At 38.6% G+C, this 27,989-nt stretch overlaps 2 protein-coding genes across 3 annotated transcripts in view; both read left to right on the top strand.

The window, feature by feature from the left end:
* Positions 1-13,667, top strand: part of LOC139958513 (solute carrier family 23 member 1-like) — a 44,572-nt gene extending 30,905 nt beyond the window's left edge. For both annotated transcript variants that reach the window (XM_071955620.1, XM_071955619.1), the window contains exons 7-16: positions 143-288; positions 1,240-1,363; positions 3,076-3,217; positions 4,570-4,823; positions 5,294-5,423; positions 6,040-6,177; positions 7,563-7,658; positions 7,919-8,134; positions 8,799-8,854; positions 9,469-13,667. In XM_071955620.1, the coding sequence (XP_071811721.1) occupies positions 143-288; positions 1,240-1,363; positions 3,076-3,217; positions 4,570-4,823; positions 5,294-5,423; positions 6,040-6,177; positions 7,563-7,658; positions 7,919-8,134; positions 8,799-8,854; positions 9,469-9,498 (1,332 nt within the window). In that variant the 3' untranslated portion in view covers positions 9,499-13,667. The remainder of the gene's footprint in view (positions 1-142; positions 289-1,239; positions 1,364-3,075; positions 3,218-4,569; positions 4,824-5,293; positions 5,424-6,039; positions 6,178-7,562; positions 7,659-7,918; positions 8,135-8,798; positions 8,855-9,468) is intronic.
* Positions 13,668-17,123: 3,456 nt separating this feature from the next.
* On the top strand, positions 17,124-27,892 carry LOC139958641 (uncharacterized). The gene is made up of 4 exons (XM_071955868.1): positions 17,124-17,640; positions 19,393-19,535; positions 20,305-25,031; positions 25,406-27,892. Exons 1-4 carry the CDS (start codon positions 17,240-17,242, stop codon positions 25,562-25,564), a joined length of 5,430 nt encoding a protein of 1,809 aa, XP_071811969.1. The 5' UTR covers positions 17,124-17,239; the 3' UTR covers positions 25,565-27,892.
* Positions 27,893-27,989: the final 97 nt, after the last annotated feature.

The following is a 27,989-nucleotide window of genomic DNA, read 5'->3' as shown; positions in this document are numbered from 1 at the left end:
CAAAGTGATTTACAACAAATGTAAAGCTTTTTTTTCGACCTGACAGTGATTGGTGGATATTATCTTAAATGCAGTCCAGCTAGCTATTTTCGGGCGCTTAAATTTTTTAATTTCTCTCTCTCTCTCTTTCTCTCATCTGTAGATTTTCATTGGATTTACTGGTCTCGTCAGCATCTTTCTGGGTTTCATCGGTCCTCTGACAATCGCACCCACCCTCTGTCTGATTGGTTTATCTTTATTTGATGCGGCGGCGGGCTTTGCAGGACAGCATTGGGGATTAGCCATAATGTAAGTATACAACATTTATATCCATCGTACATAGATTAGCTGTCCTTGAGATCAGGGGGTAGGAGCCAGGGGGGTACTGGGAGCACATGCCCCCCACCCCACTTTTTTCTAAAATAGCAGTGTGCCCTACTGGTAAATAAAATGTGCCCCTTTGACGAAGAACTGTCTGTTGGCTATCTTAAGCCTTTAATTTTAATATTTTATTTTAATTACTTATTTTTAGTCTTTACATGCTATTTTCAAAAAGGCATCCCCATATCTTTTTGTAGTACGGTTAACAATAAACAATCTCAATAAATAGTATTGATAGCATACTAACACGTCATATATATTTAAGTGATATGGCCGGTGTTTATCGGTTTATAGCATAACCAGTGGTGGTTGTGGAATGAGAAAGTGCCCCTCTGATGTTGTGCCCCCACCCCCACTTTTTGGAAGCTTCCTAGCCGCCTAATTGAGATGATCTGTGTCTAAACTTTGCAGGATTCACGTGGGTCACGAACCGTAATCTTAGCTAAATGTTATACCTATAATCCTCCGCATGGCTCTATGGGAGATAAGCTATATATTTACATTAATAGGATTAACTTGGGGATTAGCCATAATATAAATGTGAATATCATTTATTTATCAGCCTCACAATGGATATGTAGGATTAACTTGTGGATGACAGTCTTAGAGATCAGCTATATCTAATTTTGTAAATCTCTTTTATATCTTTAGGCATTAGTAAATGTAAGTATAACTTGTATACCTATCAGTCTGCCACAGAATGGCTCATTTAGATCAGCTTAATCCAGCTCTGTAGGATTAAGTCATAATTATCATAATAATCTAAATTGTTCTTTTGTTCCCTCATAACTTGTAAATTATTTTCCCATTACCTTTTGTGTGTTGTCGATTGACCTGAGTTTAATTTTTGACATTTGGCTTTTCTCTTTCGTTAAACAGAACCATCGTTTTGATGATAGTCTTCTCACAATACCTCAGTAAATATCCTATCCCACTTCCGGGTTACTCAGCCCAGAGAAAGGAGTGTGGTGCCGTTTGGATTCCAGTCTTTAAGTTGTTTCCAGTAAGTTATCATCATGTGTTAAATTCATTCCCATGTGAGCAACACTGTTAGATTCACATGTGAGCATCACTGTTAGATTCACATGTGAGTAGGGTGGTGCAGCTGGTGCCATTTTGATCAGTGTTTAGGTGTTGGGGTATGTGACTACTCTATTATTTGGTTGATTCACATGTGAGCAGTAGCATTAGATTGGAATGTGAGTATCACTGTTAGATTCCCATGTGAGCATCACTGTTAGATTCACATGTGAGTAGGGTGGTGCAACTGGTGCCATTTGGTTTGATGTTTGGATGTTGAGTATGTGACTACTCTATTACTTGGTTGATTCACATGTGAGCATCACTGTGAGATTCACATGTGAGTATGGTGGTGCAGCTGGTGCCATTTTGATCAGTATTTGGGAGTTGGGTTTGTGACTACTCTATTACTTGGTTGATTCACATGTGAGTATCACTGTTAGATTCACATGTGACTGTTAGATTCACATGATGGTGCAGCTGGTGCCATTTTGATCAGTGTTTGGGTGTTGGGTATGTGACTACTCTATTAATTGGTTGATTCACATGTGAGTATCACTGGTTGATTCACATGTGATTCACTGTTAGATTCACATGTGAGTAGGGTGGTGCAGCTGGTGGCATTTTGATCAGTGTTTAGGTGTTGGGTACAGTATATGACTACTCTATTACTTGGTTGATTCACATGTGAGTATCACTGCTAGATTCACTTGTGAGCAACACTGTTAGATTCACATGTGAGTAAGGTTAAAGCATCTGGTGGTGCTTTAAATGTCAATGTTTGAAGTATTTCTTGATACCTTACAATGGCTACCTTTCTAAAGACTTGGTTGATTCACATGTGACCATCACCGATAGATTCACATGTGAATATATACGCAGTGCACGTGCATCTGGTGCCGTTTAAATCAATTGAATTGTTTCTGATACTTGACTTCACACATTTCACTGTACATGTATTGAGGCTTGTATAAAGTGTTTATGCATGGTCAATAAAACTCTTACCATAAGCATGACCTAAAGGATCTAATAGCCAGAATCACACAGTATCTTAGACTCACAGTATCTTAGACTCACAGTATCTTAGACACCAGTATATGATATCTGGAGTATTACATATATTATCAAATAAAACAGTGTGATGTTACCAAACAATGGTGTCTTATTTTTATCAGCAGGAAACATGCCTTGTTATCTGTGTTACAAGTATGTCCCTTGTTTTCCTTTTGCAGTTCCTGTTTTTAGGGAACCCAGGTCACAATGTTTTCCTTAGTCAAATCAGGTTTTAAAGAGAGTGGCTCCACCAATCCCAAAGTAAACATCTGCTTTCCAGTCACACAATTATGATGGGAGTTAGCTATATATTATGTGATAAAATTGTAGAACACAACAAAAATGGTTATACATAACAGTCTTTGTCTCTGGTAATTTTCGTTTTGGAAGTAGGGTTCATATGGGGGGCGGGGGGGAGTGTCCATTTTAGTCGATAATTGGTTTCCAGGGATAAACTATGTTTTTGAAATTGGATTTTGCAACAACGAAAGTGTCGAGAAGAGTTCAGTTAAGTATTGTCGATGCTGTAAAACATTTAATATCTTCTATCATCTCTCCTTATGAAAAAAAGCAAGATTTAAACTCTGACTTTTTTACAGATTACCCAAACACGTCGTGTATATTTTCTTCTTCATTTCAAAGGTCGTTCTTGCTATTCTCATTTCCTGGATAGTGGCTGCCATTTTCACAGCTACAAATGTTTTCAAAGAGGGTTCACCTGCTCGGACCGACACGAGGGCATTTGTACTGAGAGAGTCGCCCTGGTTTGATTTTCCGTATCCTTGTAAGTATATATAGTTTAAAACAAACTTTTTGCTATTGTTCAACAATTCTCCCCCCCCCCCCACCACCCCCAGGCCTCCATACCTTGTATGGCTCAAAATGTATTTGCAACTGATCAAAGCAAGGCAATTATCCTTTCCTAAAGTTTTAAAGCAGCAATTGATTCGCAACTTCAAATCGATGCTATTCTCAACATTTTGCATTTTAAAGGTAGTCAGTATAGGCACCCAAATTATAGCATGCTATAATTGCTATAAGTTCTCAAAAAGTACTTTCCTGGAGGTCTTTACTCTCTAATATGTTCTCAGACATTTTTAAGGAAAACAAGATGACTGAATATCCCAGTGGGGAAAATTTCCTCCAAGGTTATAATGAAAACAGTTTAATTTGGGCCAATTTTTTTTTTTTGGACAGAAGTTGGACCAAAGAGTGATCATATTTGACTATAGCTAGCATATTGGGGCCAATACAGCATACCTCTAATAATAGAAAAAGAACCTTTTCTTCATTTAATGGGAAATAAACTTGATTTAGTTCAAAATGAAGAATTTTCATTTTTAACTGTTATTGACTTTTTTTCATTCATTTATTGGTGGTATATTAGTTAATTATCAAAATGATTTGTCCAAAATTTTTATAAGAGATGTGCAAGCAATATTTTACTTTTATGAGATACACTCAGGTAACACTGTGGTGTGCCATTCTGTTGGAATACACCTAAGCTTCTATGTAGGCGGCTCATGGGCCAACTCTGGCCCAAGGAAAGATTCCAAAACGGCTCTCCATAAAAGACGAAATACATTCGGCCCAAAATCTTTCATCAAATCAGGGTTATATGGGCCCTTAGGCTTGAGTACCCTACTGGCCTACCCTACAGATTTCTCAATCTAGATGCAGTTCTCTCAAGCTTTTAGCTCCAACCAATTTAACCAATTTTCCCCCGCCATTCCCCCCCCCCCACTCACTTGTAGCCCTCATAGAATATTAATCGAGAACAAGTGCTATGTGTGGTATATTACGGTTATGGCAACACTTGAGTCGAGATAACGCATGTACACTTGGTTGCTAGCCACAAGGGAAGAGAGTATATTCAATGATGGAGTTCAGTTATGAAACACTTAGTATAACTTGAGGGCAGTATAGCTTGATGGCAGTATACTTAAACTTATAAAGATCTCACACTATGGACTATGTTTCTTCTAGCCCATAGGAGGTGAATCTATCAAGGAGTATTGTAAAGTTAACATTAAAACAAACCCCATTTTTTTGTAATAAACTGACTCTTCCAGTATTTAGATCCTTTGTATTTTGATGAGATAAAAGAGTATACATCTAATCCACTTTACTCTCTAGTCCAGTGGGGTCTGCCCACAGTGACCATAGCAGGAGTGCTCGGCATGATAGCCGGAATATTAGCCTCCATGGTCGAATCCATCGGCGACTATTACGCATGCGCAAGAATATCAGGGGCGCCACCTCCGCCCGAACACGCCGTAAACAGAGGTATCGGAATGGAGGGATTTGGGTCTCTATTAGCAGGAATGTGGGGATCGGGTAACGGTACCACCTCGTACAGTGAGAATATTGGAGCTATCGGCATAACAAAAGTAAGTTCATAATCCCACGGGTGTTGGCTTGGTAAGGTCATAGAAAATTTGGTTTGTACTGATTGTACTTTGAAATGTTCAGACATGTTAAGATTGGAAGACTTTGATTTACTCTTATCACTTTTCTCTTGATATTTAAGTTTGAAAGTAACAAATACTTAAAATATTTAACATGCAGACAAACTATGAAAGACAATGTTTTTTTTTTGTTTTTCTTTGTTTTTTTGTTTTTTTATAGTTTTTTAGAGACATTTACACAATATCTGGGTAAACTTAGCCTTCCTATAAATCAAGAGAAGTTTTACTATTAATAGTATTTCCCCAAAGAATCTCACAACTAAAGTTCCATTAAAAATATAATAGTTTATCACTAAAGCATAGCTCATGTTTATTTTCTTGACATATTACTTTTCTTTACCTCTCGATGTTTCCTCCTCAAAACTTTTGATTTTGTCTGTTCCTATCCAAAGGTTGGTAGTCGGCGGGTGGTACAAGTGGGAGCAACAATCATGTTATTTCTTGGCGTTTTTGCCAAATTCGGTGCTCTGTTTGTGACAATTCCTGATCCCATCATTGGAGGGATGTTTTGTACTTTATTTGGTAAGTAATTCTGCAAAACCTACATGCTAATGTTTTGGTTTGCATACAAGACTCCATAACCAATCCCTAATTTGTTTTTTTACAGAGATTGCTGAATTAATTCACTGAAATATGTACTCTTTCTTAGATCAAAAAGTGCATGTTCCTAGCTGTGTTGTGGAGCTAGGAATTTTAAATTTTTTTAAAATCCGGTGGTGATAATTTGTTAATGTGTCTGGCAACCAGCAGAGGGAATGATGTCATCTATACAATATAGCTGGAAAATGTTGTAAAGTTTTTTTATAATATCTCATTTTATCCACATAGAAAGCTTACAAAATGGAGCAATGCTAGAATCATATACTTTAGAGCAAACTAGTACTCTTAACTTTAGGATGTAAATGTCTTATTCAAGTAATTACAAAATACCGAATTATTGGCACCAAGTTGAGTGACGACACTGTTCCCGTCATGATAATACGAACAGTAAACCGATTGGATACTTAAAAAGATTCCTCATAACACATTGAACAAAATGGTGGCCTCCTGAAATGACAATGAAATGTTTATTTTTGGATGCGTTGTTTCATATCTTTCTATTTTTCATTTTTCTTTATCTGTCTCGTCATTCTTCCAGGTGTCATCGCTGCCGTGGGTCTGTCGAATCTACAATACGTCAATCTCAACTCTTCCAGAAATCTATTTGTTTTGGGTTTCCCGTTATTTATGGGCTTTGTGATACCGACGTACATTCAGACCAGCCCCATAAACACAAGTAAGTAAATTCCTACAACAGGTTTTTACTCAAACATTTCATGCGGGCAAGAAGTAAACTGTATCACTGAAAACAGTTATAAATGTTCTATTTGATAAAAGGTTGAACTTCAAAACTACCTGGCTCAAATTAAGGGGTATAGTATTAGGTACTTAACAGTAAACAGAAAAAAACACTTGTCTATTTGATGTAAATATGCAAAGTTCAAAAGAAAATAGTTCCAAGTGCTTGGCCTAAGCAAGCAGTCCAAATATTTATTATACTAAATATTAAATAGGAACCACTGTTTACATGTGATACACAAATCCATTATGCTTTTATAACTGTTTGTATGTGATGCACACAATAAAGTTTTATAGCTTTTATTGGTTTGGATGCTGAAGGCAGGCATCGGAACCCATGCATTCAAGTTGGCGCTCATGTTTGCATGCCTGTGGGTGTGTATGTTTGTGTGTGACACCTCTCGCTTGTAAACATGTCATCGTTAGAAACGGTGCGATATATTGTCTATGTACGTGGTACATGGGTGCTCCTATTGTTCAGCGGCAAAGTCTGAAAACAATGGAACGACAATACACTCCAAAAGGATTTCACTCTGTATTATCAATCATTTAATTTACAATGTTGGTACAGCAGTTTGTCAACATATGAAATCAAAATCAAACAAGGCATGAAATTGTCTGATCAATTGTTTTAAAGGGGTTGCGTGCTGGTTAGCAGGTTTGATCATTTTTGGACTAAGTTTTCAAACTAAGTTTTTAAAGTAATTTTCAGATTTTCAAACTTTGTATGTACTGTTTAATAATATTTTGTGATGCGCAGAGTGTATTTTACTTTTCGTACTGCTTGTATGTGCTAAATACACTTTGTACAAAGTGTATTTTGCTTTTCGTACTGCTTGTATGTGATGCACACAGCATATTTTGCTTTTAGTACTGCTTGTATGTGTAAATACACTTTGTACAAAGTGTATTTTGCTTTTAGTACTGCTTGTATGTGATGCACACATGCAGTGTATAATGATTTTAGTACTGTTTGTATATGATGCACTCAGTGTTATGCTTATGGATAATGCACACATTGTATTATTATGAATTTTTTTACTGTTTGTGAATGACAATGTTTAATCCTTATCTATCATGCACACACTTTATTATTATTATTATTATTATGCTTTAATGTTTGTATGTGATACACACAGTATTACACTTTAAATCTGTCATGCACACAATATAATATTATGCTTTTTGTTTTACTGTTTGTGATGTGCATAGTATTATCCTGATCTATACTACAGACAATGTGTTTAATATCGTTATGCTTTTATTTATGTTTGTATGTGAAACACACAAATGTGTAATAATTACATTTTTCCATTTTCACAGATTCTGAGGGTTTCAATCAGATTGCTACTGTTCTGCTGAGTACCAATATGTTTGTAGGTGGAGTCTTAGCTGCTTTCTTAGATAACACAATTCCAGGTAAGTTACAAATCAATACAACTAAAACTCTCTCTTCTAACGCAGTGTACACTGAAAAGACTAAAGCTGTAATTGCCATGCCGGCTTGAGGCAACTTTATTACAAATTGATTTGCAATTGATATTGGAATTTTTAAAATTTTAATAATTTTTATTTAAAAGTTTAAAAATTAATTTTTTTTTTTTTAAACTTAAAAAAAAAAAAAAAAGTTCAAACATTTTAAATTTTAAAAATTTAGTCTACGTTTCTCTCGGTTGAAGGCTCGGCGGAAGATCGTGGATTGACCAAATGGCGCAAGATGTTCGACGAGGGTTCCTCCTCTTCTAGAAGCGAAATTTTAAAATGCTACGATTTTCCCGTGGGTATGAAGTGGGTCGAGAGCATCCGTTTCTTCAAATACATTCCCTTCTGTCCGACCTTTGGCGGATGGGGATTCAAGAAACTTTTTACGAGGGGACCTGCCAGCGGAAGTTCTGGTGAGTTTTAGATTACTCGTAAACGAAACCGTCTCTTTGGAATTTGGGGTTTTGTCCTTTGAGAATTCGTGACTGTAAATTTGGAGACCAGGCATATGACAGCGCTGCGTTCCAAACTTCCGATTCAATTGTAGAAATATCTTAAAAACAAAGAGGACAACTTTTGTTACAATTAGTAACCTGCAGATGTATTTGTGCCAAAATTGATGTAATTTTTTCCCATCATGATGAAAGCAATATTACCCATAAAAAGTTTAAAATTGCTTACTGCCCTTTTTTTAAAATTCAGTTCTTATTTATACTTGGTATTAATGTGTTGGTAGATAGTGGGTACATGGTAATATATGTTCAAGATGATATGATGCATATTTATTAGGGGGCGGGGCTTACGTCTGTTTTCACTAAAATAGCTTGTAAAACACGGTAACTATTGAGTTTATTAAATTCAGATTTCAGTGACGTTGCTATGTCTGTTGACAGTGTGGGAACATCCCATGATACTGCCCATATCTTTATATGGTTCAAAACTGAAAATGAAACTTTAATTATTCACAGGAGACAGAAAAAGTTGATTTAGCTCTTAATATCCATATGTTATGTTTTATAGTATACTAGGTCAGGAATATTTTCAAAATGAATTGTATTTACTTTGTTCCGTTTGTAGGCCTTCCCGGAGATGGTGACCCAGATGTGGTAGTTATGAGAATGGACAGCACCATGGTATGTCAAAAATTGTGTTTATACTGATGTGTTAGTTCATGCAGAGCCAGACGGTATTCCAAGTGGGGGTGGTGACCACTTTTAAGGGTTGCCCAAATTTGTTTTTTTTAATTGACAATATTTGGGAGGAATAAAAGTGCAAAAATCTTGAACGTATGAAGTACTTGAAAATTTTCGTAATGTATCACCACTTTGCAATGAGGGATATGAAACTTTATCAAAGGGGGAGGGGCTAATCCTTCTCCCTAAAGACCCCCTTCCACACGCCACCACATCTGCCACTGGAGGCTTGCCAAGACGATGAAGATGAAAATTGGGGTCGACCCCATGAGGCAAAAACGATGGAACACTATAGAGATGTATAGAGCTGATAGTCTAGAACATTTGTAACAAATGGCTACCATCTTTAGTCCTCCCCCTCCCCTCCCCCTCCCCCTCCCAATATTAATTCTTCATCCACATAGAACCCCTTTCATCTGCTATAAATACTCTCCAGGTTTTTTTAGTCAGTGTTGTTCACTGCCTTTGGAATTCCTTATCACTATGGTAACCACTGAAATAATTTGTATCCAACTTTCGGTTGATATGTTATTTTTTTTGTTTCATTTTCATAGCCAATTACCGACGCTTCAAAACCGGTATAATAATTACCAGGAGCGGACGAGTTCTTCATCATTTACATTCCTGCCTTTGAAGAGAGTAACCAAACGTTTATTTGAAGCTTTCAAAATCTACACCTGGAAAAAAGTTTTGACATGTCTCATGTACTTCTGGTTATAATGTGCAGACATGATACATGGATCTCGGACACAGCGAGTCCTGATTGCATGACAACGAGGGTGCAAGGAAGTACTATGGCGGTGGTGACAGGAGGTTATAAATAAATGGTTGCCTGTGTATCCTTTGTACCTTCACAACCTATGGGGAGACTTATCAGTACAGTGCACCCCCACTGTCAGTCAACATTATAAGATCAATGCCATTCAGTGTAATGCATATTCATAAGGTCAACAAATTCAACCTTTTTGATTATTTTTTATCAAACGGAAGATTATTTTTCAGATTAACATTATTTCATTAAAACAAGTTTTTTAATCGTTCTTTGAATAACCCTTCAAATGTCTGTTAAAAGTAGCAGATTCTGGAAGTGGTTTTGATATTTATGATTAAAAAAAATAATAAATAAATATATTTACTAAGATATTGGTCTAGTCCAAAAGGTTATTATATATAAATGTCTCAAGTCAGTTGGTTAATGATACTCTTGGTTTTCATAACTGAAGTTTATTGTAGTGATGCTGTGTGAGTCCTCGTTAAAATGGATTCTTCCAGTCTTATATTCTTTTGTCATTTCCAAAGAAATGAGAATGATGTATCGAGACCAGAAAGAAAATTGATGACGTTATAATGTACAGGTGTTTGTATGTTTGTACGGATAACTTGGTATTACTATTTATTTTTATTTTTCTTGGTTGTTTCTTCATCAGTAGTATTTATATTATGTTTTATTATTTGTCATACAAATTGATAAATGCTAAATGAATTCTTCCCCAGAGCCTGCTTACCATAGACCTGGATCTCGCATGAAGTTAAGTTGCAGAGCTCCGAGTCATAAAACACAGTTGTAATTTGATATTAAACTGAGAAATTTCACTCTAAGCAGATATCCAGCATAAAAAACAATTGTTCCTACATAAAATTTGTGGGGTGAGACATACTTTCTCTGTATTTATGACCAAAGGACAATCAAGGTGTCTTAGATATCAGGCTATAATATAATAGCAACACTTTTTTCTAGGCGTGGGGTTACAACCCACCTCACACCTCCCCCTCGCCTCCCCCTTTTCAATCCCACATAAAAATTGAAAAGTATCATGATTAACACAGCCTATAGCGCATATAGATCTAATTTTATAGCCTAAATAACCCTCAAAATGTAAAAGTTCCTATCTACATTTGTTGTTGTTGTCAGGGTCTAAGATTTTAATTTTTGCTGGAGACGGAAGGGAGGAGGGGAGGGGGTATCATCAGACCCCCTACATGAGATGGATGACAGGAGAAGAAATTTCTTTTCAAAGATAAACTTTCATGTTAATGATACTACCAACATTTCAATTTTATCAACTTAGTTTTTACAGGGCGGATCGAGTAGAGAGACTTTTGTTTAAAACTCCAGAATATAACTATTTAGATAAAATTCTTTGGATTTCTCTTTTTTTCACTAACATCAATAATAATATGTTCCTATTTTGTGTCTCAAAAAGACCTCTTATCTGCAATGGGTTCAACTCAGTCTTTCAGTGAACTTGTCTTGCCTAACAGTAACAAGTTTGGCCTTTACTCTTTGGAATGTAGGGTACTCAGCTATCCAAGTATATGGAAGCATTCCACTCCTGATGACCGTACTAATTCCGATGATTTCATTCATGCCATCTTACAAAAACAGTTTGTGTTACAATCTATCGATCCACTTTTGACAAATAATAATATATCATAATTTTTTAACATCTTGAGTGATAACATTTCTATATTTACTAGCCTACAGTACTGAACCTTTCTCATTATACGCTCTAATATAATATTTTGTTCTTGAAACTGAAAAATCCAAAACTTTTTTGTTAACAATTGACAGTTGCTTAGAAAGTTGGTTGCAACAGAACAAAAGGCTCCATACTGCTTGTATGCAGCAATTATTTGTATTTTTGTCCTAAAGTTTAACTGCTCTTCCTCTTTATACCTGTATCTGTTTAGTTATGTAACTATGCTGTTAAACTATGCTTCCTCTTTATACATGTGACGGCTAAGTTTTGTAACTATGCTATTGCACTGTGCCTTCTCTTAGTTCCTATGACTGTTTAGTTATGTAACTGTGCTCTTGTTCTATGCTTCCTCTTAATACCTGTGGCTGTTTAGTTATGTGACTATGCTATTAAATTATGCTTCCTCTTAGTACATGTGACTGTTTAGTTATTAGATGTGTTTTTGAACTATGCTTCCTCTTTGTACCTGTGACTGTTTAGTTATGTAACTGTGCTATTAAACTATGCTTCCTCTTAGTACCTGTGACTGTTTAGTTATTGAATTGTGTTATTGAAGTATGCATCCTCTTCATACCTGTGCCTGTGTAGTTATGTAACTGTATCACATGATTCCTTCTCATGCATGTGACTGTTTAGTTAATGAACTATGTTATTGAACTATGCTTCCTCTTAATACCTGTGACTGTTTAGTTATGTAACTGTGCTATTGTTCTATGCTTCCTCTTAATACCTGTGACTGTTTAGTTATGTAACTGTGTTATTGAACTATGCTTCCCATTATACCTGTGTTATTTTTGTGAGGTATGTAGATTTTCTTCTATTCCTAAGTAAAAACATTTCTGTACATAATTGTTAAGAATTTATTGAATGAGATACAAGGGTGTGGGGTGGATAAGGGGGTCTGGTAGGAGGAGGGTTTAACTTCGGATTGCCATAGTGGATTCCACCATTGGCTCATGCATGTACTGCTTAATTTGTTCCTTTTTTATATTTCAACAGTTTTGGATAATAGAGGGGCTGGGCAATAGAGGGCGGGGGGGAGGGTTGCTTTCATCTGCTGATGTAGTTAAGGAACTAGCAGTAAACTTGTTATGAGTAATCTGCTGTAATGTGGATAGTTAGCTGTTCACATTATTCATTTGTTAATATTCCTAGTGATGATGTGGAGACTATTATAGTATAAGGTGCTATGGTTTAAGTTTTTGCCAGGTCAAGTTGTGGAGTTGCTTTTCATTTCAGTAATGTACGAAGGAGTCATTAGTTTTAATTTTCTTCCAACCTCTCATACTTGTATATTTCTACCGTTTACACTGACCAATACTAAATATACCTTTTTTATCCATCTTTCAGTAACTTTTAACTGCATGATTCTTCTGGTCCTGTACGGTCTCCACTCTCCAGGAGAAAAGCACATTTCTAATTGCCTTATATCTAATTGACAATTAACAAATCTATGCAACTTTTGGGATAGATGTTTGTACTATTTTAAATACCTTTGGTCTTTTGCATCCTCAAGTACTCTATTGTAATTCCCAAAACATTTCAATTAAGTTAGTAAAATTCATCCTCGCTTGCCTGTTCCTGTCCCCTACCCCTACCCCCCCCCCTCTCTCTCCCTCTTTCTCTCTTAGCACTAGGACTTATAACTTTATTGGTTGAATTTGTTTGTGGAGGAAGTTTAAATTTGTGCTTTCAAAGTGAATGTTGAAATTTTAGTATAAATCACTAACCTTTGAAACAGGCAAAGCATGAGATGCCAGGTGTCATATGTCAGTATAGAATTCTTATTATAAAAGTCAATTATTATCAATATTATTAGTATTGTTATTAAAGTAAACAATGTAATTGTCAAGCATCCATATTACTGCCAATATTTTATAGACAATAACATAACTATATATTACAGTGACTATATTAATCTTATATTGTTTGAGTTTTTTCTTTCTTTATTATTAACATGTCACAATGTTAGTATGTGATATAATGGGTATTGACTGGCAAGTAAATCTATTTATTATCTATCGTGTGAAAGGTTTATTACGGTGGTTCTGAAAGGGACAAACAAGTTGTAGGCAGACTACCTTAGTAAAACACGAAATCTGGACAATATAACACTAAGTTATTGTCAAGATGCCAACCTAGCGAACAATTGTAACCAGTCAACAAATATGCTTCTTGAAGTGTTATCAAAATTTCCTGTAACACAGCATCACCTCAAACCTTGGTTACACAACTCCCTGGTTACACTTTAAGTAAGTTACTGTGGCCTCTGACAGGGGCTCCCGGTAAAAAATGGCTGTACAGGGATCGCTACCAACTAAAGATATTATTAAATAGTCAAGTGGACAAATATCATGGTTTAGACATGTTGTCAAGGTAACTGTAAGATACCAATTTGACAGTTTGAGAATTTGTGAAGGTGTGTTAGCAACTGAAAATCAGCAACTGGACAAAAGGATACAAATGTGTTGTGATGTTGTGTTATTGTAACACAACAACTATACATTTTGTTTGTCCTTTCAGGACCACCATAGATTATATTGTTCTGTTTCTCCAAGACAAAATACATGCTGCATTGCACTGGAGCGGTTACTATAGATAATCATTTTTCTTTCACTATATGCTTGAATGGAATCTGTCTACTTTTGTGTCAAGTTTTAATCATGATATGTTACCGTGTTTTCGATCTTCCTGGAGTAGCCTACTTGGAAAAGTCATGGAAATTTGAGAAACAATTTCCAATGTCGGAAATGTGATGGGAAAAATCATGTTACAAAATCATTGGATAAAGTAAGGTTTTGTTCAATTGTTTCTATCCCAGTGGCCTTTTTTTCTCCCCCAAACTTTGCCCAATCCCAGGCTTCTATAAGAGAAGGTCCTAGAATTTCTTAATTTAATCATGGAAAAATATCATGAAATATAATATTTTCAAGAAAGCGTAGACACCCTGATGCTTCATATAGTCAACTCACGTGTATCAATGAGTCTCCATCTTTCCAGCTTAGAGAATTTTAAGTAATCTTGTAGGCCAGGGCAGTGTAAGTTATTTCTCTCCCACCCCCCACCCCCACCTTCCCCCTCCTCATTGATACCACTCATGATGGTAAGTACCGTCTTAGCATTCTCGAAACGGCTTTATTTTGCTTTTCGTAGGTTTCTGTTTTGAAGTGTAAGCCCGCTTCTTGTTTGAGCATTTAAGTCTTATTTCCTACCAGCTTTTTTTGGGTTCCCCTTCCCCCTCCCCCTTCCTTTTTTTTTTGCACGAGATGTAGCTTCGTAGCAGAGTAAGTCTGTAGTTAATATTCAATTCTTACTCAGGAATTACAATGGCATCCTTAGATAAATGAGCTATTGTTGCTTGGTCCATTCATACCGTATACTCGAAATTTTCCCGCCCATTCTGTTGGTACTATGCATGCAACTGTATGTTAGTTATACTACTGATACGTGTAGTCTGCATGGAAAAGACCATAACTGTATGATTCCCGTACTCTTCCTATGTTGTGAAACTTGTGCGGTTTTCTTGCCAAGGCTCCATCTTGGCTGACTTGGTTGAAAAGTATCTTGGAAAACCTCTCTCAAAATGGCAGTCATATGCGACATATTTTGCAACGCTTTGGTTGCTCGTTTTGTTGGAGAACCTTCTTTAAGGTGGAATAGGATCAAATGAATGAAACACTTCCATTTTGTTTTCTCTAGTCGCGATATCGGTATAGCCTATAGAATGACATTAAATTTTACAGGCAATGTCGCGAAAAACCGCTGAAAGTGAGAGAGCCGTGAATAAAAACATGGATACTCCCTGAGCATCAGGTAAGTTTTTACTACCATCCTATTTCTATATAGCCTAGTGTTTAGCATCTAAGTCAAAACAGTATAAGGCTTCTCACTTTGTTTTTTTCACGTTTTCAAACCTAAGATCGTAGATAGTCTGGACAACGAAATGCGGTTGAGATTCAAATCAAATTATAATTCGTTATATGACCGTCACGTATTGAAAGATATATATATTTTTAAGGATAGGCCCTTCCTCTGTTTGGTCAAATTGCAATCTTATATTTTGATTAATAATCGGTAGTTCAAGAGGTCTGGTGATCAACTGCGAAAATAGGTACTTATTTCAGTGTTTCTTTTAAATGCTTCCTGCTTATCGACAGCGATGAAACATGTTTCTGCTTAGATTGTATGTTTAAAATATCCATATACCGTCATCTAGATCAAGGGCGGCGGAAGCACTTTTAATCTGGGGGGGCACCGACATCAAAGGGCACTTTGCAGAAATTCGATTGGACTGATGCAGCCTTATATTTAGTACCCTTTATAACTCTTATTGTATTATCTTATTTGCGTATACACATCACTCCATCAACGCCCCCCCCCCCCCCCTCAAGGAAAATATGCACACTAGCACTGCAATATCCAATGTGCAAATTAGGAAACAAGGAACAAGTTTTCTTTTGAGACAAAATGAGGTGAAATCATGCAAGTTGCTAATGTAGGAATCTTCCGAATTTGAGTTTATTTCTTGTTAATATCTTAACAATTTTTTTCCATTCGAAATAGCTTTGAGTTTGACCCACAGAAATTCATTAAAAAGTCAGTGGCGTAGCCAGGATTTGCAAAGTTGTATACGTTAGACTATCTGAGCGGAGCGCCACCATCAGTTGGCGCGGAGCGTGCAAGAAAATTTTGGGTTTTACAAACCCCTCAGATGGCCGGAAACGGCCCTTCCCGAGTGTTCATTCTGGTTCCCTGGCCTCTTGCTAACTTGAGACACCTCAATTTTTATGTAGAAAAAGGGCACATTTTTAACCTGAGGAAAAGTGGGGGGGGCACGTGCCCCCTGTGCCCCCCCCGGTTCCGCCGCCCTTGATCTAGATCCTCTATCCTATATTAAACTTTGTAGGCCTACGCGTTCCCTTCCCGCTGACGTCATCTTGCGCTACCAATGGCAACTGCAGTTCTCAGGCTAGCTGGTGGAGGTCATAACAAAAATGTATAGGGTTAGGTCCGATATTCACCAAAGGCATTGTTATTGCATTCGTTCAGAATCTCGTCAGCGTATTAATTAAAAGCATCTTCGCCAGTGACATTACTTTAACCTGCATGATAGCTAAAACGTAATATGTTTTGATAATTATGCCTATATGAAAATTTATATAAGTTTATAATCACCTATGGGCAAGTGTTAAAGGTCTAATGTTACGTAACAGTACAAACGATAGAAGGCCGAAGTGCATCATTGTCTTCAGATAGGTCACTGACTTCACAACCAGAGCTACGCACGGAAATGCCCCGAACAAGACTGTTATCATGTTTGGCTCAAAAGGTTTCGAGGCCGGTTGCTCGGACGCGCACATTTTTCGTCACGCACGTGAAAAACTACTTCTACACAGAGGTACGTTATTTGACACGATATATGAAAGGCACAGTAACTTATTTCTGCGCATACATATTCAATCATTCTACGTTGTACCAATGCGCATAGGCTCAGTGTGGTTTATGGTGTTATCTCAAAGGCGTAAACGACGCGCATTCATTGCATCTCCGTAAACACCTACATATCGGTGACGCTATTTCAATCGCGCAAACGACGCGCATCTCTATGCGTGTCTTTACACGTACATATACGTACATTGTTTCAAATCGCAGTATCGTATAAACACATAGAGCATATCCTATATTTTGCTCTATGTGTAAACAGCACTGATATTATACGCGTAAACGACGCGCCTTCGTTTGCATGTCCGCAAAAGTACGTCACAGATAAACCCTAGTATTATTTGTTTGCAGTAAACTTTGCTGTGTTAGTTATAGCTACACGGATATCGATCTAACAAGTGAAATGTCTTACTTAAGCAAATTATCGCATCTGGAATGCAAAAAACCAAGCGAATTGGCTTCCAGTCACCCCGACGAGGGAGCCATCAAGCGTCACTCATCTCCCAGACAACGCATTACTAAGAACAGCGGATCGAGGAGAAGACACCACGGCAGGAACCGAGAGGATGTTGGAGGAAGAGGGCGGAAGGTGAGAGGACTGGCAGACGAGAGTCAAGAAGGTAAGAAGCTAGTAGAACAGAGAAGAGGGCGTAGATGGGCTGGGAGAGCCACTGGAGGAGAGAAGAGGCGAGAAGATGTAACTCTGTTGGAGCAGATGTTATGCTGTGCTGGTACTATTGTTACATCACCGACACCAAGTGTTGCACCAAGTTACACCCAAGAACAACCACATACCGTCTCAGAGTAAGTCATTACATTTGACATATATATTATTGCAGTTAGGATAGGCCTACTTTGAACCGAGGGCTGCATCTTGGGTCAGCACATAAAGAATGATAGCACGCTGTGTATTCATAGCCAGGTTGGGCTGGGGACAATAACACCCCCTTGTTGGAAATCTTCATTTCCCATTATTAAGTATATTATGAAAATGAGCATCCATTCTTTTTCATCCATGTTTCCCCGGGCTCCATAATTTACCCCGGACACGGGGCTTAACACCCATCTCGAAAGTTCTGGCGTTAGTGCCAATATTAGTAACCCTTACCTATAGCTACCCCAAAATGACTGGCTTGTTTATTGGGGAACATACTAAGGTGTACTTCGTAAGGTTAATTTAATACCCAGGTTTATCCACTGTTAAGGACTATTTAGGTCTGTCAATGGTTCTTACTAGGTTGTACTTACTAGGTTGTATTTAGTAGGGTTTACTTACTGAGGTGTACTTGCTGCGGTATCCTTACTAGTAAAGTGTACTTAACAAAGCTGTAGTTACTAGGGTTTCCAGACTTGGGTGTACTCAGTAGCGTGTACTTAACAAAGGTGCAGTTACTAGGTTATTTTTAGTGGAGTGTGCTCCCTAATGTGTTGTCACTAGGGTTCTTGTACTTGGGTGTTAATAAGGTGCTCTTAACAAAGGTGTAATTACTAGGGTGTTTTTATTAGGGTGTGCTCACTAAGGTGTATTCACTAGGGTTTCCAGACTTGGGTGTACTTAGTAAAGTGTACTTAACAAAGATTTAGTTACTAGGGTGCTCTGACGAGGGTGTGCTCACGCGGTGTATTCACTAGGGTGTACCTACTTGGGTGTACTTAGTAAGGTGTACTTAACAAAAGTTCAGTTACTGTAGGGTGTTCTTATGAGGGTGTGCTCACTTAGGTGTATTTACTATAGGGTGTACATACTTGGGTGTACTTACTAAAGTGTACTTTAACGAAGGTGTAGTTACAAATGTGTTTTTATTAGGGTGTGCTCACTAAGGTGTATTCACTAGAGTTTTCAGACGTGGGTGTACTTAAAAAGGTGTACTTAATAATGTTGTGTTTACTAGGTTGTTTTTCCTTAGGGTGTGCTCACTAAGGTGTATTCACTAGGGTGTACATATTGGGTGTACTTAGTAAGGTGTACTTAACAAAGTTGCAGTTCTTAGGGTGTTTTTATTAGGGTGTGTTTACTAAGGTGTATTCACTAGGTGTACTCACTGTATTTACTAACTCTTCACTTTAGTAGCATGAAGGAGCTTTTGAGTTCGTTTTTTTTTTGTCTTAAACGTTTCTAGTAGTCCTTTAGATAAAAATGAAAGTAGGACAGGCTCCGTACATTTTGGTTGCAGATGAAGAGTAACTAATGAATTCAATCTTTTCGAATTGAAATGTATCGTTGCCCAGAGGACTTCTCATATACATGTCTATAAAACTTTTAAAATAAAATAAATCAATTTTTACTCACTACTTGAAAGGAAACTGTTCAAGTTAACGGCCTTATGCTGTAATGTTTTGACCTTGAACTTTTCATTTATGGAACGAAACTTCAAAATGTAATTTTAACAGCATGCATGCTTACAATATATATTACTCTTTCGATAGTTACAGATAAATTTACTCCTGTACTACCCTGTAATGTAATCTTCGAAATGGCGAAACAAATGGAGTATTCTGGAATAAAAGAATGAACATGTAGGCATATTGACTTACCTCTTGTATTCCCCTCAACAGGCAGGCGAGAGAATTAGATGGCGCTGTTGAAGAACAACACCTTCTGGCGAAAAGAATCCACCATGAACAGAAGAAGCGCCACAGACAGAGGGCGGTATCTAAATCATCCCAAGAACATAACCGTCACCTTGATAACCAAACAGGTGAATTTAGGGTCTTTTGTAAACATGCGACTAATATGGTATTTGAGTTAAGTTAAAACATTTTCTTTGTTTCTTTTTCTTTTTTCCTTGTTTTTGGTCTTGTTTTGGAAGTTTTGTTAAGGTAAACTTAATTAGGTCTATTACATTGGACCGCAAGAGCAACATAAGGTACAAACAGACACAGAATACAGCTTTATTTTAGTTTGTGTTAGCAAGTACTAAATCAGTCGTGTAAATGATAAATGTGTTACTGGAAACATACAACCGGTTAGTCATGGTATTGTAATACCCCGGTTCACGAAGGTTTTGATTCCAGTTAATACCTTATATCTTTTAATACCTTTTTGTACCATTTGACATAAAATTTGACCTTACGAAGGATATGGAGGGAAATATATTTTAAATCAAAATTGAGATAACACCCCCACCCCCCCCCCCCACCCCGGCAGCACCATACGACCCCCGCCATCCACATCCCTCCAGGAAACATTGATGACACCAGCGTAGAAGCTTAGTATGTTACGCTGTATATTTGATAATGCTGTTTGTCATTATGTAAACATGGAAAGGAATATCTTCTTTAGAATTCACTTCACTCCTACCTTACCTGTCTCCAATCAGCATATCCAATCAACTGAACCTTAAATTAACCTAATTGGTTACATTTTGTCACTGAGCCAAAATAACTCTGCTTCTCTCCTTTGTTTAATTAGACTTAGTCTAAGTTGTCAACGTCATAATTAATTTTTCATTTTTCTATGTTTTGCAGACATCTCTGGTTATCGCGATCAGGACAATACCGATGTGCATCACCAAACAACTCATCGAAGATCTCGTTCCCCAAAACGAAAGAGACCATCAATTAAAGAACAAGGACCTCGCTCTAATTTAAGAGGGCGACGTCACAAAGATGTCCCATCAACATCGCAGGATTCTGTGGAAATGCAGAAGTGCAACTCCAGGAGCAAGGCAACCAACCTGAAAGATGAGGAATGTTTATCAACCAGGAAACCAGTGATCTGTAATTCAGATGGAGAACGGTTTGGTTTCAAGTTTTTCCTCAAACAGTGCTCCAAAATATATACCAATCCAAACCGCAAGGATAGATATCTCTTACCCGGTGTCACACCGGGTACTGACGTCACACCTTATGAACAAACTTACATCATGAAATGTGTGGCAAAGGAGGAAGCGTCCAGGAAACCCTTGCCATACGCATCATCAAAACGTAGCGTCTATAAATACTGGAAAGAGAAGTATGGTATTACCAGAAGAGGGCTTTGCTTAACCAACTTATCCGATGTAAAGTCATTGGAAGAAATTGAGGCCGAGTATCAGGAGCGTCAACAAAGGAATGAAGAAGGAATTATTCTCTCCCAAGAAGAGAGAAAGAGAGAAGGAATGGTCACATCAACTACACAAACTGAAGAATATGTAGATCCACCAGCTACAGAAAATATAGAGATAGAAAAGATTGTGCACCGAGGGGAAGAGAACGATGATGTTCAACCATCGACGTGCGACATTCAACAAAAGAGAGGCAAGGAAGATCACTTGGCCAGATCAAACATCGGTAACATAACCATAGTGTCTAGTGAGCACGAGGATATGGAGGAAGCTCCTCTGGAAACAGGTTTGGAGGTGGCTTCTTCGTTTGTACGTTCAGTCTGTAGCTTTTCTGGACTGTTATCGACGGAAGGTGGTCAGTCACAGGAACAAGGGACACCAGTTGCAGAGCAAACAGCACCGCAAGGAGAACAACTGTCTCGTTCAACAGGGCCCATCACGATAAACATTTACTGCGGGGCCAATAACACTACCAAATGTGACTCTACCACTCAAACCACGGAGTCACAATATGAGATGAAAGCTACCACTGGAAGCGACGTTCGCACTCTTTCAAACACCAAACCAAAACCTGATGTCACGGAAGAATTGGTTGAAAAGTTAGATCGTTTAAACCGTGATCTTGAATTGATGAAAGCCAATAGCAGGGATAACGTAGATAAGATGATGTCCAAAAATGTTTTCGAGAAATGTTCGGTACAGACTCAGACAAGCATGGAATCAATGCAAGGTACATCAAAGGCTTCTCTATCTAGCCTACCTCAATCCCACTCGGAAAGAGAGAATCAGCCTCTCACCTATGACTTAACCAAGGTGAAGGCAAATGACACTCAGAAGGCCAGTGATCAAGAAGATGGTGACGGGCCAACTGGATTCATTGAAAAAAGTTGCGATGACAAGGTCAACAAGGTTGATGGTGCAAGTGACCTGTATTCAGTCCCTAACAACCAACCTTCTTCAGCAGATGCAACCATAGCAGAGTCAAAAGAGGAAACATCTGAAAAACCCCAAAGAAGACTGATAGATTCCTTTTCTTCATCTCTCTTTACTAAAGCTGGTTTCTTGGGAAGCAGTATAAATCAAAAGAAGAACTTGGATGATTTTGTGATTTCTAGACAACAACTGCTATCCAACTCACAAGCAAAGGAAAATTCAACCTTTTTGTCCTCGTCATCGCCTAACACTGAGGACGTGCTCTCCAGAGAAGGTTATGAGTCATCACAGAGAAGAAACGGCGACTACTCTCAGAAATCGTCTGAAACTGAGAATTTAGATTTAAAGGCTCCTCAAGCTCATCGGCATGGACAGCCTCTACCCATCATGAACAACACTGATAAAACACCATCAAACCATATTAGTAATGACCAATCCTTTGATGTTTTATCAACAAAAGCTGCATCTGTGCCAAATGCTGTGTCACCAACAAGAAAATCATCACTGATGCCCATAAACAGCTACAATGGATTTGGCATCAAGCAGTCACAATTGATTAAGCAACATTCATCAAGTAGTGATCACACATTTAGTAAAAGCGACGCTTCATTAGCTGTCGGCATTTCACCACCACGGAAGTCGACACTCACACCACTAAGTGGTCAGGACAGGACTGGCTTCAAAACGTCACCAGTAACCGGCCAACAGTCTTCACCAGTTACTAAAACAGTACCGAGTAGAACAGAATCTTTGTTAGCCATTGGCGTTTTACCACCAAGAAAATCGTCACTCACACCATTGAACAGCCATGGTGGAGCCAGTGTAACAGATTCTCCAATCATGGGGTCAACTTCTGCATCACCGAGAGATACATCAAGCAAAACTGAATCTTTGTTAGCCGTCGGAATTTTACCACCAAAACGTTCATCACTCACACCATTAAACAGACATGGTGGAGCCAGTGTCACAAATCCTCCAATCATAGGGTCAACTTCTGCATCACCAAGAGGTACATCAAGTAAAACTGAATCTTTGTTAGCCGTCGGCATTTTACCACCAAAACGCTCATCACTAACACCATTAAACAGCCATAGTGGAGCCAGTGTAACAAATCCTCCAATCATGGGGTCAACTTCTGCATCACCAAGAGAAGCATCAAGCAAAACTGAATCTTTGTTAGCCGTCGGCATTTTACCACCAAAACGATCATCACTAACACCATTAAACAGCCATAGTGGAGCCAGTGTAACAAATTCTTCAATCATGGGGTCAACTTCTTCATCACCAAGAGAAACATCAAGCAAAACTGAATCTTTGTTAGCCGTCGGCACTTTACCACCAAAACGCTCATCACTCACACCATTACACAGCCATGGTGGAGCCAGTGTAACAAATTCTCCAATCATAGGGTCAACTTCTGCATCACCAACAGAAACATCAAGCAAAACTGAATCTTTGTTAGCCGTCGGCATTTTACCACCAAAACGCTCATCAGTCACACCATTAAACAGACATGGTGGAGCCAGTGTAACAAATTCTCCAATCATGGGGTCAACTTCTGCATCACCAAGAGAAACATCAAGCAAAACTGAATCTTCGTTAGCCGTCGGCATTTTACCACCAAAATGCTCATCAGTTGCACCATTGCACAGCCATGGTGGAGCCAGTGTAACAAATTCTCCAATCATGGGGTCAACTTCTGCATCACCAAGAGAAACATCAAGCAAAACTGAATCTTTGTTGGCTGTGAGCATTTTACCACCAAAACGATCGTCACTCACAACCTTAGATGGTGACAATGTGACTTGGTTGGAAAAGTCATCGGTCATCGACAAACAGTCGACAGCACCAACTGACAATGCATCTAGCAAAGCCGAATCATTGTTAGGTATCGGGTTGTTACCACCAAGACGTTTATCACACGCACCATTAAGCAGCCAGAGTGGTACCAGTTTAAGAAAATCTCCAATGATCGGGAAGCCTTTTGAAGAATCAGCAAGTGACCATTCATCGAGTAAAACCAAACCTGTATTGGCAGTTGGCGTTTTATCACCAACACGATCTTTACACAGACCTCTTAGCAGCCACGATGAGATTGGTATCAAACAGCCAACCGTGATTGATCAACTTCCCTCAGCAGCTATGGGCTCCCTACCTGTTACAACCAATCGCAGGTTAGCATCAAAAGTTTACTCTGTGGAACCTTCAACATCTGCAGCTCAGCATGTATTATCTTCTGTCCCGGAAAAGTCAGAGGATTTTGAGAGCCAAACATTATCTTCACTGAAAGCAAATCAACTGTTTGAAGAATCAGAAGAAATGTCAACCGTGGTAGGAGTTGACAATTTGGATAAAAATATCAAGGTTAAAGGAAAGGGGAAAAAGAGTAAAAAATCCCAAAAGAAACAGAAGCAAAGTCTATGTGAAAGACTGGGTGTCAACCCAACCCCCAAATATAACATTCCATCAGTAACCAATATCATGAAGAACATTGAGGAACGGAAGCTTGCACAGCAACTTCCTCACCGCCTTGGTCCATTGGTCTGCTCGTCATCTCGTCAGAGTGTTACGTCAGGTTGTAGATCTTTAAATCCTAAAGAAAGGGTAAGCGTCGCATCTCTGTGTGCTCCTCTTACTGGACTTCGGAGAGAAAAGAATTCATCATCCCTCAGGAAGAACCTCCCATGTAAACCTCAGCCTCAACAACAAAACTTGTTGCCTAAGTTGGGTAACCTGAAAGAAAGAAGCACAGCTCGTATACCAGAACGTTCATCCCACCAGAGTTCTCTCCCTGGACCTGATAGCAACAACATGTTCAGGAATGATGATCAATTTGATATGAGAGCAAGGGGACCATTTATACCATTGGATGAAACCAATATCACTGCAACATGTGTTGAACCAGCTGAATATTGGCCGGATGAACTGGCATACCAGGTGCAGAATGAACTGCCTTATCAGGTGCAGAATGAACTGGCATACCAGGTGCAGAATGAACTGCCATACCAGGTGCAGAATGAACTGCCATATCAGGTGCAGAATGAACTACCATATCAGGTGCCAAATGAATTGCCATATCAGGGGCAGAATGAACTGCCATACCAGGTTCAGAATGAACTGCCATACCAGGTGCAGAATGAACTGCCATATCAGGTGCAGAATGAACTGCCACATCAGATGCAGAATGAACTGCCATATCAGATGCAGAATGAAATGGTAAGTCAACAAACGTATTAGAAAAATTCATGAAAACTCCCTTCACCATATTCAGGCATTATATTGTACTGGAAATAAACATCATAACAACAGGTTAATTTGGCTATGTGTAAATATGGAGGCCTATATTAATATTTATCCTATTTGACATATTTCCTCTCTTTGAGAAAGGTTTCTAACAACTCCCCAACTGATGTGACATTGCCGTTCATCCCTTGTGAATTGTGTACCTAGTGGGTGGCTGTGATTATGTGAATAGGCCAAAGCATGCCCTACTCATGTGCGTAAACGTCAAAGAAATGGATGATATTCTTAAAACATGTGTTCCTTGACAGTATATTGATGTTTTGGGATGTTTTCTCTTCTTTTTTTAGTATTACCAGGAATACCCAGACCCGGCACACTTTGCCAGACCATTTCACTCACAGGTTCCAGTAACATCATTCTGGGATGAAGACGAACTTGGCCTCGATTCAATAGTAGAGCTGCCAAAAACCAGGCAGCGGTTCTGGGATTCCGATTATCGATGTTAGAGGCGACGGAGGACGTCAGTGGAGGGCCTCAGGAGCAGGTCGGCGGAGGGTGTCAGGAGGTCGGTGGCAGATGTTGGGGTAGAATGTGGGCTTAGGACATCTGCAGAGGACGTACGCATTCAGGTCGGGAAGTAGTGTGGGACGCCGAAAGACAGATGAATGGCAAGATGTAGAAAGATAGCAGCGAGTAGGATTTAGCTCCATGAAAATAATCTTTTCTACGATGGAAAGCTTTTACAGAAGAAAACTGTGTTGGTGTTGTGGTCCTCTGATGCACTGAAATGAATACACCATGATTCAGTTATAGAACAGCTCACACAACAAAGCAGCAGTTCTGGGATTCTGATTACCGATGGTGAGAGGCGGTGAAGGTCGTTGATGAAGGACGTTGGTGGCAGATGTTTTCGTAGAATGTGGGCTGAGGATGTTGGCGCTCTTGTCAGGTAGTAGCCTGGGACGCCGGAAGACATATGAATGACAGGATGCAAAAAAGATAGTTGCGAGTAGAATTTAGCTCCATGAAAATGACTGTTACCAAAATGGAAAGCTTCACATAAGGAAACTGAGTCCGAAGTTGTTGTCGTCTGCTGGGTTGATGTGAAAATGCGATAGTTGTGTCACATTGAAGTGCAAGTGCAACGCCAATTTAAGTTTGATTACCCGAGAAGTGTTATTACTGGAGTGGTCTATACATTGCTATAATGTACTTAGTATGTTTGTACCGTTCTTGTGTAATATTAATCGTCTTGTTTGATAATCTGTAACGTTTTGTACGTATTGAAAGTACCCAAAAATAATGTTGATGGAACCAAATTTTACAAGAGCCTCATGAACAAATCAGCGTAGCGATGACTTTCTAGACTGTCTGTCAAAAATATGTTTGTCAAAAATATGTTTGTCTGCTGTCTGAAACTTATCTGGATTGTTCTCTTCTGGACTGGATACTTAGGGATTACAATTGTTAATCGTCTTGTTTGGAAATCGTCTTGTTTGGTCATTTGTTTCGTTCTGTACGTCTTGAAAGTACCTGAAAATAATGTTTAGAGAACGATGAATTTCTGGACGGTCTACTGAAAGGATTAGGGGCTCTCATATCATAATTGAGAGAAACTGATATGTATGTCTGCTCTCTGGAAGTTTGCTTGATTGTTCTCTTCTGGACTGGATACCTGGGGATTACAATTGTTAATTGTCTTGTTTGGTAATCGTCTTGTTTGGTAATTTGTTTCGTTCTGTATGTCGTGAAAGTACCTGAAAATAATGTTTATGGAACCAAAATTTAAAAGAGCGTCATGCACATATCACCGTAGCGATGAATTTCTGGATGGTGTACTGAAGGGTCAGGAGCTCTCATATCATAATTGAGAAAAAATATGTCTGCTGTCTGGAAGTTTTCTGGATTCTCTTCTGGACTGGATACCTGGGGACTACAATTGTTCATTGTCTTGTTTGGTAATCTTCTTGTTTGGTAAATTATTTCGTTTTCATCGTCTTGAGAGTACCTGAAAATAATGCTTGCAGGGGCAAAATCTATGGGAACGTCATGCACATGTCAACGTAGGATAACATTTTTGGAATGTCCTACGGAAGTATAGCAAGCTCAATATGAATTATCTCCAGCACTAGGCAAGTCAGATGATTTTGAGAGCAAATCAAAAGTCAGAAGAAGCAGAAGAAACTACAACCATGGCAGGAGCAAAACATTGGATCAAATTATCAATCATGGGTAAAAGAATGAGGGGAAAAGAGTAAAAAATCCAAGAGGAAACACAGAAACAAAGTCTGTGTGGAAGACCTGGTGTCAACCAACCAACAAATACAACATTCCATCAGCCAATATCATAAAGAACATCGAGGAACGGAAACTTGGAGGAGAACAGCTTCCCCACCACCTCGGTCCATCGGTCTGCATGCAACTTCATCAAAGTGTTACGTCAGGTGGTAGATTTTTAAATCCCAAAGAAAAGGTTAGCGTTGCATCTCTGTGTGCTCCTCTAACTGGACTTCGGAGAGGAAAGAATTCATCATTCATCAGGAAGAACCTCCCACGTAAACCTAAACATCAAACTCAACAAAAACCTGAAAGAAGGAAGGGCTTCTGGTGTTCCCCATGAAAGTTATCTCCGTGAGGATGAGATGAACAACGTGCTCAGGAATCACGATCAATTTGATATGAGAGTAAGGTGATGCTGAATTTAAGTGGATGAAACATCTCTCCAGCTGAATATTGTCAAGATGATCTGCCATACGAGCTACGGAATGGAATGGTAAGTCAACAAATGTATAAGGAAATAACCCAATGTTGTAATAACCATTTGTAGGTAAAGGTGAAAGGTAACGTAGTCTGAATCAACGTGCTCCAACAGAGGTAGCAACAGTAGTATAATTAATTATCCCATGGGAGGATCCCCAGAAGTCAGTAGTG

This window comes from Apostichopus japonicus, chromosome 18 (assembly GCF_037975245.1).
Source record: "Apostichopus japonicus isolate 1M-3 chromosome 18, ASM3797524v1, whole genome shotgun sequence".
NCBI lineage: Eukaryota > Metazoa > Echinodermata > Holothuroidea > Aspidochirotida > Stichopodidae > Apostichopus > Apostichopus japonicus.
Note: the sequence above shows the minus strand (reverse complement) of the source record. Positions and strands in the feature narration are given on the sequence as shown.

Coding starts and splice junctions, on each gene's coding strand:
- LOC139958641 (XM_071955868.1), top strand. CDS start 17,240: ATGTCTTACTTAAGCAAATTATCGCATCTGGAATGCAAAAAACCAAGC. Junction 19,536..20,304: donor TCACCTTGATAACCAAACAG/GTGAATTTAGGG, acceptor TATGTTTTGCAG/ACATCTCTGGTTATCGCGAT. Junction 25,032..25,405: donor ATCAGATGCAGAATGAAATG/GTAAGTCAACAA, acceptor TTCTTTTTTTAG/TATTACCAGGAATACCCAGA.